This window comes from Achroia grisella, unplaced genomic scaffold (assembly GCF_030625045.1).
Source record: "Achroia grisella isolate CSIRO2021 unplaced genomic scaffold, CSIRO_AGI_Agris_v1 utg474, whole genome shotgun sequence".
NCBI classification, from domain to species: Eukaryota; Metazoa; Arthropoda; class Insecta; order Lepidoptera; family Pyralidae; genus Achroia; species Achroia grisella.
Genome location: NW_026712878.1, coordinates 4523285 through 4535941, shown reverse-complemented (window position 1 = coordinate 4535941; position 12657 = coordinate 4523285). Strand labels below are relative to the sequence as shown.

The window sequence follows — 12657 nt, the reverse complement described above, 5'->3', positions numbered from 1 at the left end:
TCGTATTTAATTTTGGTCCTTCGAGCCCGAATCCGATCAATTGCTATTTAATGACTCCATTTAGAAGGTTATTATCGTTCGTTGTAATTAACGTTGTCCAATACGTGAATAATACGTCAATATATAAAACAAGTGAAAAAACGCAATATTTTAGAGAAATAATGAAAGAAACAAAGGCCATTATTAAATGAAGAGATTAATGAATTTGATTATTAATTTAATTAATATTAATATACTAGTTTAATTGTGATAATGATGATAATATGAATAACGAAATAATAAATTACAATTTTATTATAATTAATATATTTTTATATTTAAGATAATTGTCTATTTACATTTTATTCTAATCACTTTTAAGCTAAATATTTCATTTATATGTGGTCTTTCAGACTCTTTTTATTATTATATATAATTATAAATATTAAAATAAAATTGTGACAATTAATAATAAATATTTTTTAGTAAATATTTAGTTCTATTTATTAAATATTGGATACATATACAGTAATCATTTTTTATAGTTACAGCATTGGTACATAATAGACAATAATTAATATATTATTTACTTGATCCGTTATATAGGTATATAATTATTATTATGTACAATATGATTAAGAACGGAAAACGACAAAACTCTTTGGTTAAATAATAAAATAGTTGCTAATAAAAGCAACATTAATCATTAACTTATTTTGGTAATAAAAAGTTTTCAAACATTCACACTAACTAAATGTTTCGTAGATAATTCCACTAAACTATACATTAAAATCTGAATAAATTTATTAATTAAATACTTTACTATCTTATTACTAACTGACTGACCAATTTTTTTTAATTTGCATACCACACAAATGCTTAATATAATTACCTGTACATTTTTTAAAAAGCTACAAAAAAGTGTCAGTCACAACAAAATTAAGTACATCTTCTAATTGGCCTAAAATACTTCGTTGAGATTACACTAGGCCTCAAACGTGTGTCGCGTTACACTTCGGTATTCAAAGAGATGCTAAATCGGATGCTCTCCTTGATGGAACGGGTACCCGCAACTGTCCAGAGCCTCGTCTGTCAAGTCGTTCCATAGCGTCCAAATCTGATGCACTTCTTCTACAAAAACTACAGAACGCACAAGCTAATGTATTCTTGAACGCATTACGAAAGTCTCTATTGAAGTACGCGTAGATTATAGGATTCAGCGCGGAATTGAAGTAACCAGTCCAAAACATGATCACAGTTACGACATCAGGACACTTGCACGTAACGCAAAGAGATGTCGACACGTAAAACAGGAAGAACGGGAGCCAACAAAGAATGAATGCTCCCATTATGATGCCTAAAGTTCTCGCTGCTTTGTGCTCTCTCTTCATCTTAAGTATATTCCTATCTTTGGTTGGGGTATTGGCATTTATGTGTAACGCTCCATTTTTATCACCAACTTCCCTGGAATGCCTGTGCATTAGCATGGCGTTCCCCGCTCTTGCATGTAATGCCTTCTCTTGCCGGTTAGCTTCTTTAAATATCGCTAAGTATGTGAATATCATTATTGTACACGGTATCCAGAAGGATATTGAGCTAGATATAACAGCGTATGGCTTGTTCACTTTAAACTCACACTCGTCAACTGTTCGGTGTTGTAAATGATCTGCAGTGGTGTACCATCCCATGAATATTGGTACGTAGGATATTGTAATGGGACTCAGCCAAGTGGCGGCTAACATTACAAATGCCATCTGAAACAATGAATATTATATTAGAATAATAACTAGCTGGCCCGGTGTTGCAAACTCTTTTCACAATTTTACACATTTACTAGCTGTACTCGCGATTTCGTTCGCATGCAATTTAACAAAAAAAAGTTAATTAGGGAATTGTTCTAAAATAACAGTAGCCTAAGACTAAGCCTAAGTACTTATTAGATTAGCTACCTGCTAATAAAAGTCCCGTCAAAATCGGTCCAGCCATTTCAGAGATTAGCCGAAACAAACACAGATAGACAGGCAGACAAAAATTGTAAAATCTATTTGTTTGATTTAAATCACGCATGCAGTCCATTCATTCTATCGCCCACATTTTGGTCCTTCATCGGTAGAAATACCTAAGATGACTCCATTAGAGAAGATCGTAAAGGTAGTCAAGTTTCTATACAGAATATTTGTAGTCTCACACAAGCTAATTGTAGTGGAATTAAACAAAATATTAAACATCCATTAAGTAGTGAAATGGACTTCCGCAAAATAACACCTAATTCCGAATTATACAAAATAAAAAAACCCATTAAGTAATAAATATAAAACACCCAGATCTATACAAACAATACTCATTAATACAAATGTTTATACCGTGCAAGAGCTCGAACCTGCGATCATCGGAAGTAAGGCAATTTGCTAAACCATTAGACCTTGGATGACAAGGAAATAGGGGACTATTAATAAGTCTAAACAAATAGAAGGAAACAATAATTAGAACAGCCATCTGAGAAAATTCTCTCACATTACAATAACAGAAACCGGAGAACTATCAAAATAACACTAGAATTTAATTAATTATGTAAGAGCATTGGATTCATCCTTACTGCCTTGCGAAAGTAACTCTGTCTGTCTGTCTGACGCGGAAACTGTTGAACCGATTTAAACGAAATATGGTACACAGTCTAGACCCTGAGAAAGGATATAGGCTTACTTATTAATGCAAAAAAAGGGTTGTAAGGGGTTGGAATCTGCAGATTCTGCCAAACTGAAGAGGAAACGCCGCTTCACATACTATGTGGTTGTAGCCCACTAATGCATAAATGAAATATCTCCCTTGGAAAGTTTACACTCTTTCCCGAGGAGATAAAAACCATCGCTCCTAAGAATATCTTTCAATTCTTGTCCCTGACGGGTCTAGGTAGCGAACTTTGAAAAAGGGTGAGCACAATAGATCTATGTAGGTCGCAGTGCTACAGGTGCTACAAACATCTGACAATAGTCCAAACAACCCAATAAAAAAAAGGGGGTTGAAAGGGGTGATGAAAGGTTTTATGCAAGTATCGGTTAAAAGATAGGAAAGAAAGCTAAAGCTACTTTTTATTAAGAAAAGGGTTGTAAGACATTTTAAACTCTAGAAGCTTGTAATTTATATCTTAGGCTGTTGATTAAATATAATAAAATATTACAGACAAAGTTTATACAAAAATTACCCTTAAAAATTAAAAGAAAATAGGGGATGACAGTTTGTATGGAAATGTCATGTGTCTCTTATTTGTAAAATAATTAGCCTAAATAATTAAAAATGCTATCAAAGGACTCTACTACAGGTGGACGAAGTTTTTTTTTTTATAACACAGGGGACAAACGAGCATGCGGCTCACCTGATGGTAAGTGATTACCGCCGCCCATGAGCACCAGGGGAATTGCAAGTACGTTGTCGGCCTTTTAAAAAGGAATAAGCTCTTTTCTTGAAGGTTTCAATATCGTATCGGTTCGGAAATACCATTGCTGGAAGGTGATTCCATAATGTGGTTGTGCAAGGCAAAAAGTTTCTAGAAAACCGCACTGTGGAAGACCGCCATTCATCCAGATGATCAGGATGGTATTTCAGTTTCTGGCGGGTGGTACGGTGGTGAAACTCAGCAGCTGGTATTAATCCGAACAATTCCTCAGAACACTCCCCGTGATATATGCGGTAGAAAATGCACAGAGATGCAATATCACGCCGCAAAGCCAATGGGTCGAGTCTGTCACATAGACGTTGATTACCAATGATTCTGGCTGCTCGGTTCTGAATGCGGTCAAATGGAAGTAGCTGGTATTGTGGTGCTCCCGCCCAGAGGTGAGAACAGTATTCCATGTGCGGCCGGATCTGCGCCTTGTATAATTGCAAGCGATGGGCCGCCGTGAAATACCGTCTCACTCTACTGAGCACACCTGCAGTCTGCTGCAGAGCACTGAAATCGCGGGCGCAGCTTGTAAATAAATACGAATAACGAGTTTGAAATGTTTTTTACAAGTATTCCATGATGTCGACGATGGTTCCGACTACCCCATCAAAGATAACTGCCGTGAAGGTATTATTCATTGCAATGTTTGCAACCCGACAAACTATGTTTACCATACAAACAAACAACGCTATACGGGTATGTTTATCTTCTAATAGAGAACTAACATTTGAGTTACGACTGACTGCGAGTTTAGTCGTATTCATGGATGTGTAAATGGATTTATTTATTTATAAATAATAAATAAGGTAGGACAATTAACACAGCGCTATCTAGTCCCACGGTAAGAGATTGTGTTATGGGTACTAGACAACTGATATAAAAACTTAGATTTTTTACATACATAATACGTAGAAAATTTTTTTTTTATTATTATTATATATTATATAAAAAATAACTCGTCCTCCTCTGTTCTCTTTCGCTTGCTGTGCCCAACAGGGTCCATAATTAACCTACTTTGAAATGTACCTGACTATCTATTTACTGTAAAATTATGGAATGCAAAGCTTAAATAAATAAATAAATAAATAAAAAAATAGAATAATGATGAAAACGAATGTTTGCACCGTGCGAGGATTCGAACCCGCAACCATAGGAAGTGAATAAATAATAAATAAGCTAGGACAATTAACACAGCGCTATAGTCCCATGGTAAGAGATTGTGTTATGGGTAGTAAACAGCTGATATAAATACTTAGATTTTTTTTATGTAAATACATACATATTGCTGTCCCGGCAAACGTTGTTTTACCCCTAATATTGAGGGGGATGAAAAATAGATGTTGGCCGATTCTCAGACCTATTCAATACGCTCACAAAATTTCATGAGAATCGATCAAACCGTTTCGGAGGAGTATGGGAACGAAAACTGTGACACGAGAATTTTATATATAAGATAAAGGTGTAGCATAAGGCTAATTATATTTTTAAAATTTATTTACTTTATTAAAAATAAAATAAATATCCACTTAAAAGAAGAGATGAAAGTTTGTATAGAAGTGACGTCATTTTTAAAGCTTGGAGCAACTTGGACAAACTTGGAGCCTGTTTTTTAGGCTGTTGATTAAATATAAATAAAGAAGACATTCAAAGTTTGTAAAAAATATACCCTTAAAGGAGTAGAATAAATTAGGGGATGAAACGTATGAAAATTGAAACACTACAAATAGCTTTTTAAAGTATTTATATTTACACATACATTTTTGTATAAGAATTATCCTAAATAATAAAAAATGCAGATTTTTTTATAGAAAAACTTTAAATCTATAGCACTGACAATATTATCTGATTACATTAATAATGAGTGCGTAGCGACTTCTATGTTGATTATCGCATGCCTCTTACTTGTTATACTGTAATTATTTATATAAAAAAAAAACATCTATTAAAAAGAGCAACACCCAAGTTTCTTGCTCATTCTTCATGTGATGAATCTGCATTCCGAATGAGTGGTAGAATCAAAATATGACTATTCAAAAGTGCTTGTAATGAGTTTATCTGAATAAAGATTATTTCTATTCTATTCTATTCTATAGCAAGTTTGTAAATAAAATAGTAAAACATCTAAAACTAGCATTTTCCGTGATGTAGAAACGTTTCATTGGAGAACAAGAGATGAATTAGGAATCCGTGTAATATTTTATATTAGAGTTGTCCTCGGGGAAGGATTCAAGATAAGGGGCACCGCTCACGTAACATCTTTATTTGTAGCCGGCCATTAGGCTCAGTAACTGCTTGCTATTTGTATGCTAACTCCGTGAGTTGTTGGGAAACATTACGTATTTAAACATGGATTCAAAAAAAATACAACGAATTAATTGACGGCTCCATGGTTTTTTTTTATCGGGTGTTTAGGTTTTTTTTTAAAAGAGGATAATGGAATGGTGCACCCGCCTGCGCTAACGGTTTACGCTGGCGGGGCACCAGTGGAGCATGATAGGATGAACATGAAGTCAGATCAGTTAGCCCAATGTGACAAATTCACCGGGAATGTATCACGATGGTTTCCAGGGGGAACGGTGTTTAGGCTATTGTTAGGTGCTTTTAAACATGGAGTTAAAAAGACTTACAACGAATTAATTGACGGCTCCATGGTTTTATTTATCGGGGGGTTTAGGCTACTGTCAGGTGCTTTTAAACATGGAGTTAAAAAGACTTACAACGAATTAATTGACGGCTCCATGGTTTTATTTATCGGGGGGTTTAGGCTATTGTCAGTTGCTTTTAAACATGGAGTTAAAAAGACTTACAACGAATTAATTGACGGCTCCATGGTTTTTTATTATCCACGGGTTTAGGCTACTGTCAGGTGCTTTTAAACATGGAGTTAAAAATAAACTAATAAAGAATTAATTGACGGCCCTATGGTTTTTTCTATTCGGCTATTGTCAGGTGCTTAGACCTGAAGCACTGCGACCTATATAGATCTATTGTGCTCGCCCTGTTTCAGAGTTCGCTGCCTAGATCCGTCAGGGACAAGAATTGAAGGATAATCTTAGGAGTGACGATTTTCATATCCTCAGGATATTTGGATCAGGATGGTTTAGTATGTTTATTATATTTATTACCTTTACTTCCGATGGTCGCGGTAAGATGGTGGCGGATAAGAGTATAAATTTAGTTTATAACTTATAATAAGTAAATTCTACGTACATTTACAATAAAAAAAGGATCTATGTCTGGATATATATCAGTTGTCTAGTACGCATAAAACAAACTTTTCAAATGTATGTGCGCTATTAATTATATCTATATTATATTATATATAATAATAAGTATATGTTGTTGTATATATATATATATATATATATATATATATATATACTAGCTGTCCCGGCAAACGTTGTTTTGCCTTAAAATAAAAAAAAAATTTAGGGATGGACATAACATTTAGGGGGATGAAAAATAGATGTTGGCCGATTCTCAGACCTACTCAATACGCTCACAAAATTTCATGAGAATCGGTCAAGCCGTTTCGGAGGAGTATGGGAACGAAAACTGTGACACGAGAATTTTATATGTAAGATATATATATTTATTTATGTTTATTACGTGTGCCACCCTTTTTATCTTATTAATGTTTTACTTTTCTTTTTTTACCCTGGACAATTAACACAGCGCCATCTAATCCCACATTATGCAGAACTTGTGTTATGGAGACTAGACAAGTGATATTAAAAACTTTAATATTTCTTTTGTAAATAAATACATAATACACGTAGAAAATACCCAGACCGACACAAACAGTCATACTCATGAATATAAATGTTTGAACCGTACCAAACCCGCGACCATCAGATATATGTAAAGTGGTGTGCTAAATTATTACACCACCTAGGCCGTCAGTACTATTTAATTACTTTTTGTTTATTCTGTATTTAGTGCAATAAAGAATATTAAATCAATTAGATACGAACCTTTTTGGTCATCTTTATAGGATATTTCAACGGCTTCACAATTGCATAATATCTGTCAACGGATATGCAACACAGATGTAGTATGGACGTTGATGTGAAGTATACATCTGATGAGTTCCACAGATCACATATCGTCTGCCCGAAGACCCATCTTTGATTGAATTGGACGCTAAAATTGAAAGGCATGACGACCATTGCCACCAGGATGTCAGCGAAGGCGAGGGACACGACGAAATAGTTGGTTATGACGCGGAGTTTTCTATAAAAGAAGGTTTCAATATAAGCTTTATGTACATCTTATTAATCGTCTGCTGTCTCTCATCTGTAGGAGAAAGAAAGAAAGAAGAAAGAGAAATATTTCATTCAGTGCAATGTAAAAAATACAATATACAAACAAACGAAAACAAAAAAAAAGAGCAAATAAAATGTACATATAATTAAACTTAATTTACCATGTAGATAATTAAAAATAAACATAAAATAATCATTATTTACATCCAAAAATGCACTGAAATGGCTCCACTCAGCTTTAATGTATGTCCTAGGTGAACATACAGCTGATTTTCAGTGGCACCAAAAATATATATATATAAAGGGGTGAAAGAGAGGGCACTATTTAAAATATTAATGATAATAATTAAAACAAAATTACAACTAATAAATACAAACCAATTACATATACTAGAAATAACAAAATAGAATAAAATGACATTAATAAATATAAACATTAAACATATATATTCAACTACTTTGCCGTAAGATTTATAGGTTAAATAGTACATAGATAATTCTTATATAGTTTTTTAAAGGTGAATAGTGATAAGGAGAGGACGTCATTTCTTCCACATGATAAAAAATTTTGAACGTTTCTAATCATTACATAGTATAAAACAAAGTTGCTGTCGCTGTCACTGTCTGTCCGTCCCACGAGGACAAGATGGACATGAAGTCAGGCCAGTTAGCCCATCGTGACAAATTCACCAGGAATTTATGATGATATTGTAGTTACCAGGAGGAACAGCGTGGAGATCAACCTAACATGGTACATTGCTAGTAATGGGGATATTGGTCAGTGCATAGCCAGGATGGGTCGCTAGTCATTACATAGTATAAAACAAAGTTGTTGTCGCTATCTGTTCCTATGTATGCTTAAATCTTTAAAAATACGCAACAGATTTTGAAGCGGTTTTTTTTAATAGATAGAGTGATTCAAGAGAAAGGTTTATATGTATAATACATGCGTGTTATACAGAACAGAAGTCGAGAAATTCAAAGATTTGTAAAGCATCTGTGCGAAGCCGGGATGAGTCGCTAGTTACATGGTATAAAACAAAATTGCTGTCGCTGTCTGTCCGGATTTTGAAGCAGTTTTTTTTAATAGATACTGATTTAAGAGGAAGGTTTATATATATAATACATGTACACATGTACCCGTGCGAAGTCAGGGCGAGTAGCTAGTCATTACATAGTATAAAACAAAGTCGCTGTCGCTGTCTGTCCGTCCCTATGTATGCTTAAATCTTTAAAACTACGCAACGGATTTTGAAGCAGTTCTTCTTTTAATAGATAGTGATTCAAGAGGAAGGTTTATATATATAATACATGTACACACATGTACCAGTGCGAAGTCAGGGCGAGTAGCTAGTCATTACATAGTATAAAACAAAGTCGCTGTCGCTGTCTGTCCGTCCCTATGTATACTTAAATCTTTAAAACTACGCAACGGATTTTGGAGCTTTTCTTAGAGTGATTCAAGAGGAAGGTTTATATGTATAATATATGTACACCCGGGCCAAGCCGCGGCGAGTAGCTAGTCATTTATAAACATACTTAAATTTAATAAAACAGCAAATTTGAGTATTTTCAGGTATATAAAAAACCTCAGACTATGCAATAATACACACAGCTTTAAAAGCAATTCATTCTGTAATTTAATATCAGTATTTTTACTTTAGATAAGAAAAAATTGTAATTGAATTCCCAAACTTATTTGTATGAAATCACAAATTTATGAAAAAACTTTATATTACCCCAATTTTATGCAGGCAGAATCGCGGAAAGCTTATTATAAGCAAGTAATATATTCTTTTCAAAACAACAACAAGTTTTATCAATAAATCTACAGACTCTTATTTAGACACTTTGAAGGAAGCTTTATTCATCAAAGTTCGCAATAATTCTCTGTCATACACACAAATAAATAATACAAGAATATTCTGATATTGGATCCCGTCGAAAGTTGACAGTGTTTAGTTAATTGTGTACTTTAACGATATTATTTAACTTTGACAAGATGAATCTGTGACATTTAATGACTAATTGTGATCCATTGCTTAACTCTTGATTGTTAATTGTTGTAGGGTCCATCTTTGTATAAAATCAAGCTAAATTACGCAACTATTTCAATATACTTTAGAGGAACGGGATTGTTAGTAATGTGGACTGATGACCTTATTACTAACAATGTACCATATCAGGTTGACCTCCACGCGATTCTCCCTGAAATCATCAGGACAAATTCCTGGTGAATTTGTCATCTGGGCTTGACCTCAGGCTCATGCTCATCTTACCATCTTCCACTAGCGTAAACAGTTAGCGCATGCGCGTACACCATTTCATTATAAACCATTAAAAAACATATAGTACAGTAACTAAATATTGAAGGATATCATAAGAAACGATCGTATGAACATAAAAGATAGGGTTATAGATATCATAAATAAGAGTCTACATACAGATATAAAAGGTGACAAAACTATGTCTCAAGATAGAGTTACAGATAACACAGATAAGATAATATTAGATACAGATATAAAAGATGACAAACCTGTGTCTCATGACACTGACGATGACAAGCAAGTTGCCGAGCACTGCCATGACGACAATGAGCAGCAGAATGCATGTCCGGAATTTGAACATGATGCTGTGTGTCCACTCGTCAGTGGTGGCTTTGCTGGTGGTGGCATTCCAGTTGTCGCCGGTTTCGTTGGCCGTCAAGTTGGTTACGTTTATCCGATCCATATGTGGCGGCCTGCAATTCATAGAGTCATTGCAAAACCAGCTAGATTCATTGGTAACTTATTCATTACTAGCGGTACCCGCGACTTCGTCTGCATGTAAATTAATTTTATTTTTCTAAAATAAAAGTAGCCTAAGTTACTCCTTGCTACATCAGCTACCTGCCAAAAAAAGTCCCGTCAAAATCGGTCCAGCCATTTCAGAGATTAGCCGGAATAAACAGACCCTTACCATCACATAAGTAAAAAAATCCGCAATGTATATATAAAAAAAAATCTTATTTAACATTTTTAATTACTTCGCAGTAAATCAAATAACTTTTAAAAAAATCTGTAATATAAATTGTTCAGCCACAGTTGTTCTATATTTGGCCCAATATATTATTTTAATATAGCAACCCTAGAACGTCGGTATATACAGCAGGCCAGAGACAATACGCTGACCGTTACAAGTTAATATTAAAAATTCGCTAACGATCGTATACCAACCGCTGTAAACTTATTTTCAAGTAATTAAAAAACTAGCCAGGAATTTCCGAGTTTAATTCACCATCAAGACCCTCTTCTTAATAAAAGGCGTAAACATAAATATTTAGGTGTTAAGTGCATCATATGTACTCTTTACTTATGAATGACGAGCATTAAATTAAAAAAAAAAAAAAGTACAGTACAAATTTGCATTTTAATTTTGTTGTACAGTTTGCACAAAAAAATTAAAATCACATATTAACAGCGTAACGTATTACTGTCAATAAAGCCTTCAAATATTATCCACACACAACAGTACAAAGGATATGAAAAAACTTCGAAAGCCCCAACAATGGGCCACTTCCACAAAAGCCTACCTTATCTCGTTTCCTTTATTTCCTTCACTCGAACTCCACACACTTTCTTACACCTGAATATCTTCAAATTCGCCGTATTACCTTTCATTATTACAATACTACTGTTTACGTTCTCTTCTGCTCTGTATAGTTCTAGAACTGCAGTGATTTCTTCTTCACCGCCTCTGTTCTTAATGTTTCTAGTAATCTTCTTACAATATTCATTTTCAACTATTTCAGTGCCATCACAAATTGCAACTACGGCTTCATTATCTGTAACAATAAACAACAAAATGTTAATATCTACAATAATCATAGTCATTTATTTATAGATATACATTTACATCTACATAAATTACATTGCAAATAAACTGGCTTTTATATAAAAATATATATAAGTAATTCAATTGAGTTTCTTGCCAGTTCTTCTCAATTGGATCCATATCCTGAACTGGATGGTAGTAAAAAATTATAATATAAAAAAATTTACGTTCATAAGCAAACATTTTTTTAATGCATTATAACAATTTAAAACACTGAAAGCCTTAAATTTTTATTCAGTAACTATAAAATTAATTAATAGTGACCCTTCCTAGTTTATTATGGAAACATTACTTTTAATTTCTTCAATTCAAATCTTTTAATTTCTCAGTTTGTTCTATACTATAGAACGTATGTTTTATAAATATACTATTTACGTATATTTATAAACTATGATGCGCCTCTTACTAATTTTTCGGTTTACCTTATGGTAGCAAAAGGCCTTTTGGTATTAAATTCGCCATATGTACATTTATTATAGTATTTGTACATTAAAGTTTAAAAAAATAACATATAAATCTTCCTCTTGAATCACTCTATCTATTGCTTAAAAACTGTATTAAACAACGGATTTTAAAAGATATAAATGATCAGATAACGGGGGCGACTTTGTTATATAGTGTGTAAAGATACTGAAACGGTTCTGATGTTCTTTAAACACACAGATAAATTATTAAATGAATTTACAGCACATTATCAGTATCAAATAATATACTTTAAATTATATGATTAATTAAAATAATATACTTTATATTATATATACTTTATATACTTTATATTATATGAACATTATCAGAATCAAATAATATACTTTAAAAATAACAATAATATCGTTAGATAATTAACACAACGTCGACGTAGTTGAACTTGAAACAGTCATGCTCGCTATAAAGTTCAAACTTGTGGCGGCGTGGTGGGCCGGATCGATGTGCTCCCTCAAATATGGTTGAGTGCAATGATGGCTGGCTCATCCGTTATACTCGTGAACGGGTGCTGCTTGTGAGGACTGGTCTGTTCAGGTTGCAAACACTAGATTTTTTTGTTTTTTTTGCAATAGCATATGCTAGTAGTCACTCTGTTCTCCGAAATTTGAATTTTAA

The 12657-nt window shown here is 33.5% G+C and overlaps 1 protein-coding gene across 1 annotated transcript in view; it reads right to left on the bottom strand.

Moving 5' to 3' along the window:
• Positions 1-812: 812 nt before the first annotated feature.
• LOC131845550 (octopamine receptor beta-2R) overlaps positions 813-12657 on the bottom strand; it is a 241317-nt gene continuing 229472 nt past the window's right edge. The window contains exons 4-7 of the mRNA XM_059194620.1: positions 11258-11509; positions 10223-10426; positions 7396-7654; positions 813-1733 (exon numbers count right to left, since the gene is read on the bottom strand). Of these exons, the coding sequence (XP_059050603.1) occupies positions 1002-1733; positions 7396-7654; positions 10223-10416 (1185 nt within the window). The 5' untranslated portion in view covers positions 10417-10426; positions 11258-11509 and the 3' untranslated portion in view covers positions 813-1001. The remainder of the gene's footprint in view (positions 1734-7395; positions 7655-10222; positions 10427-11257; positions 11510-12657) is intronic.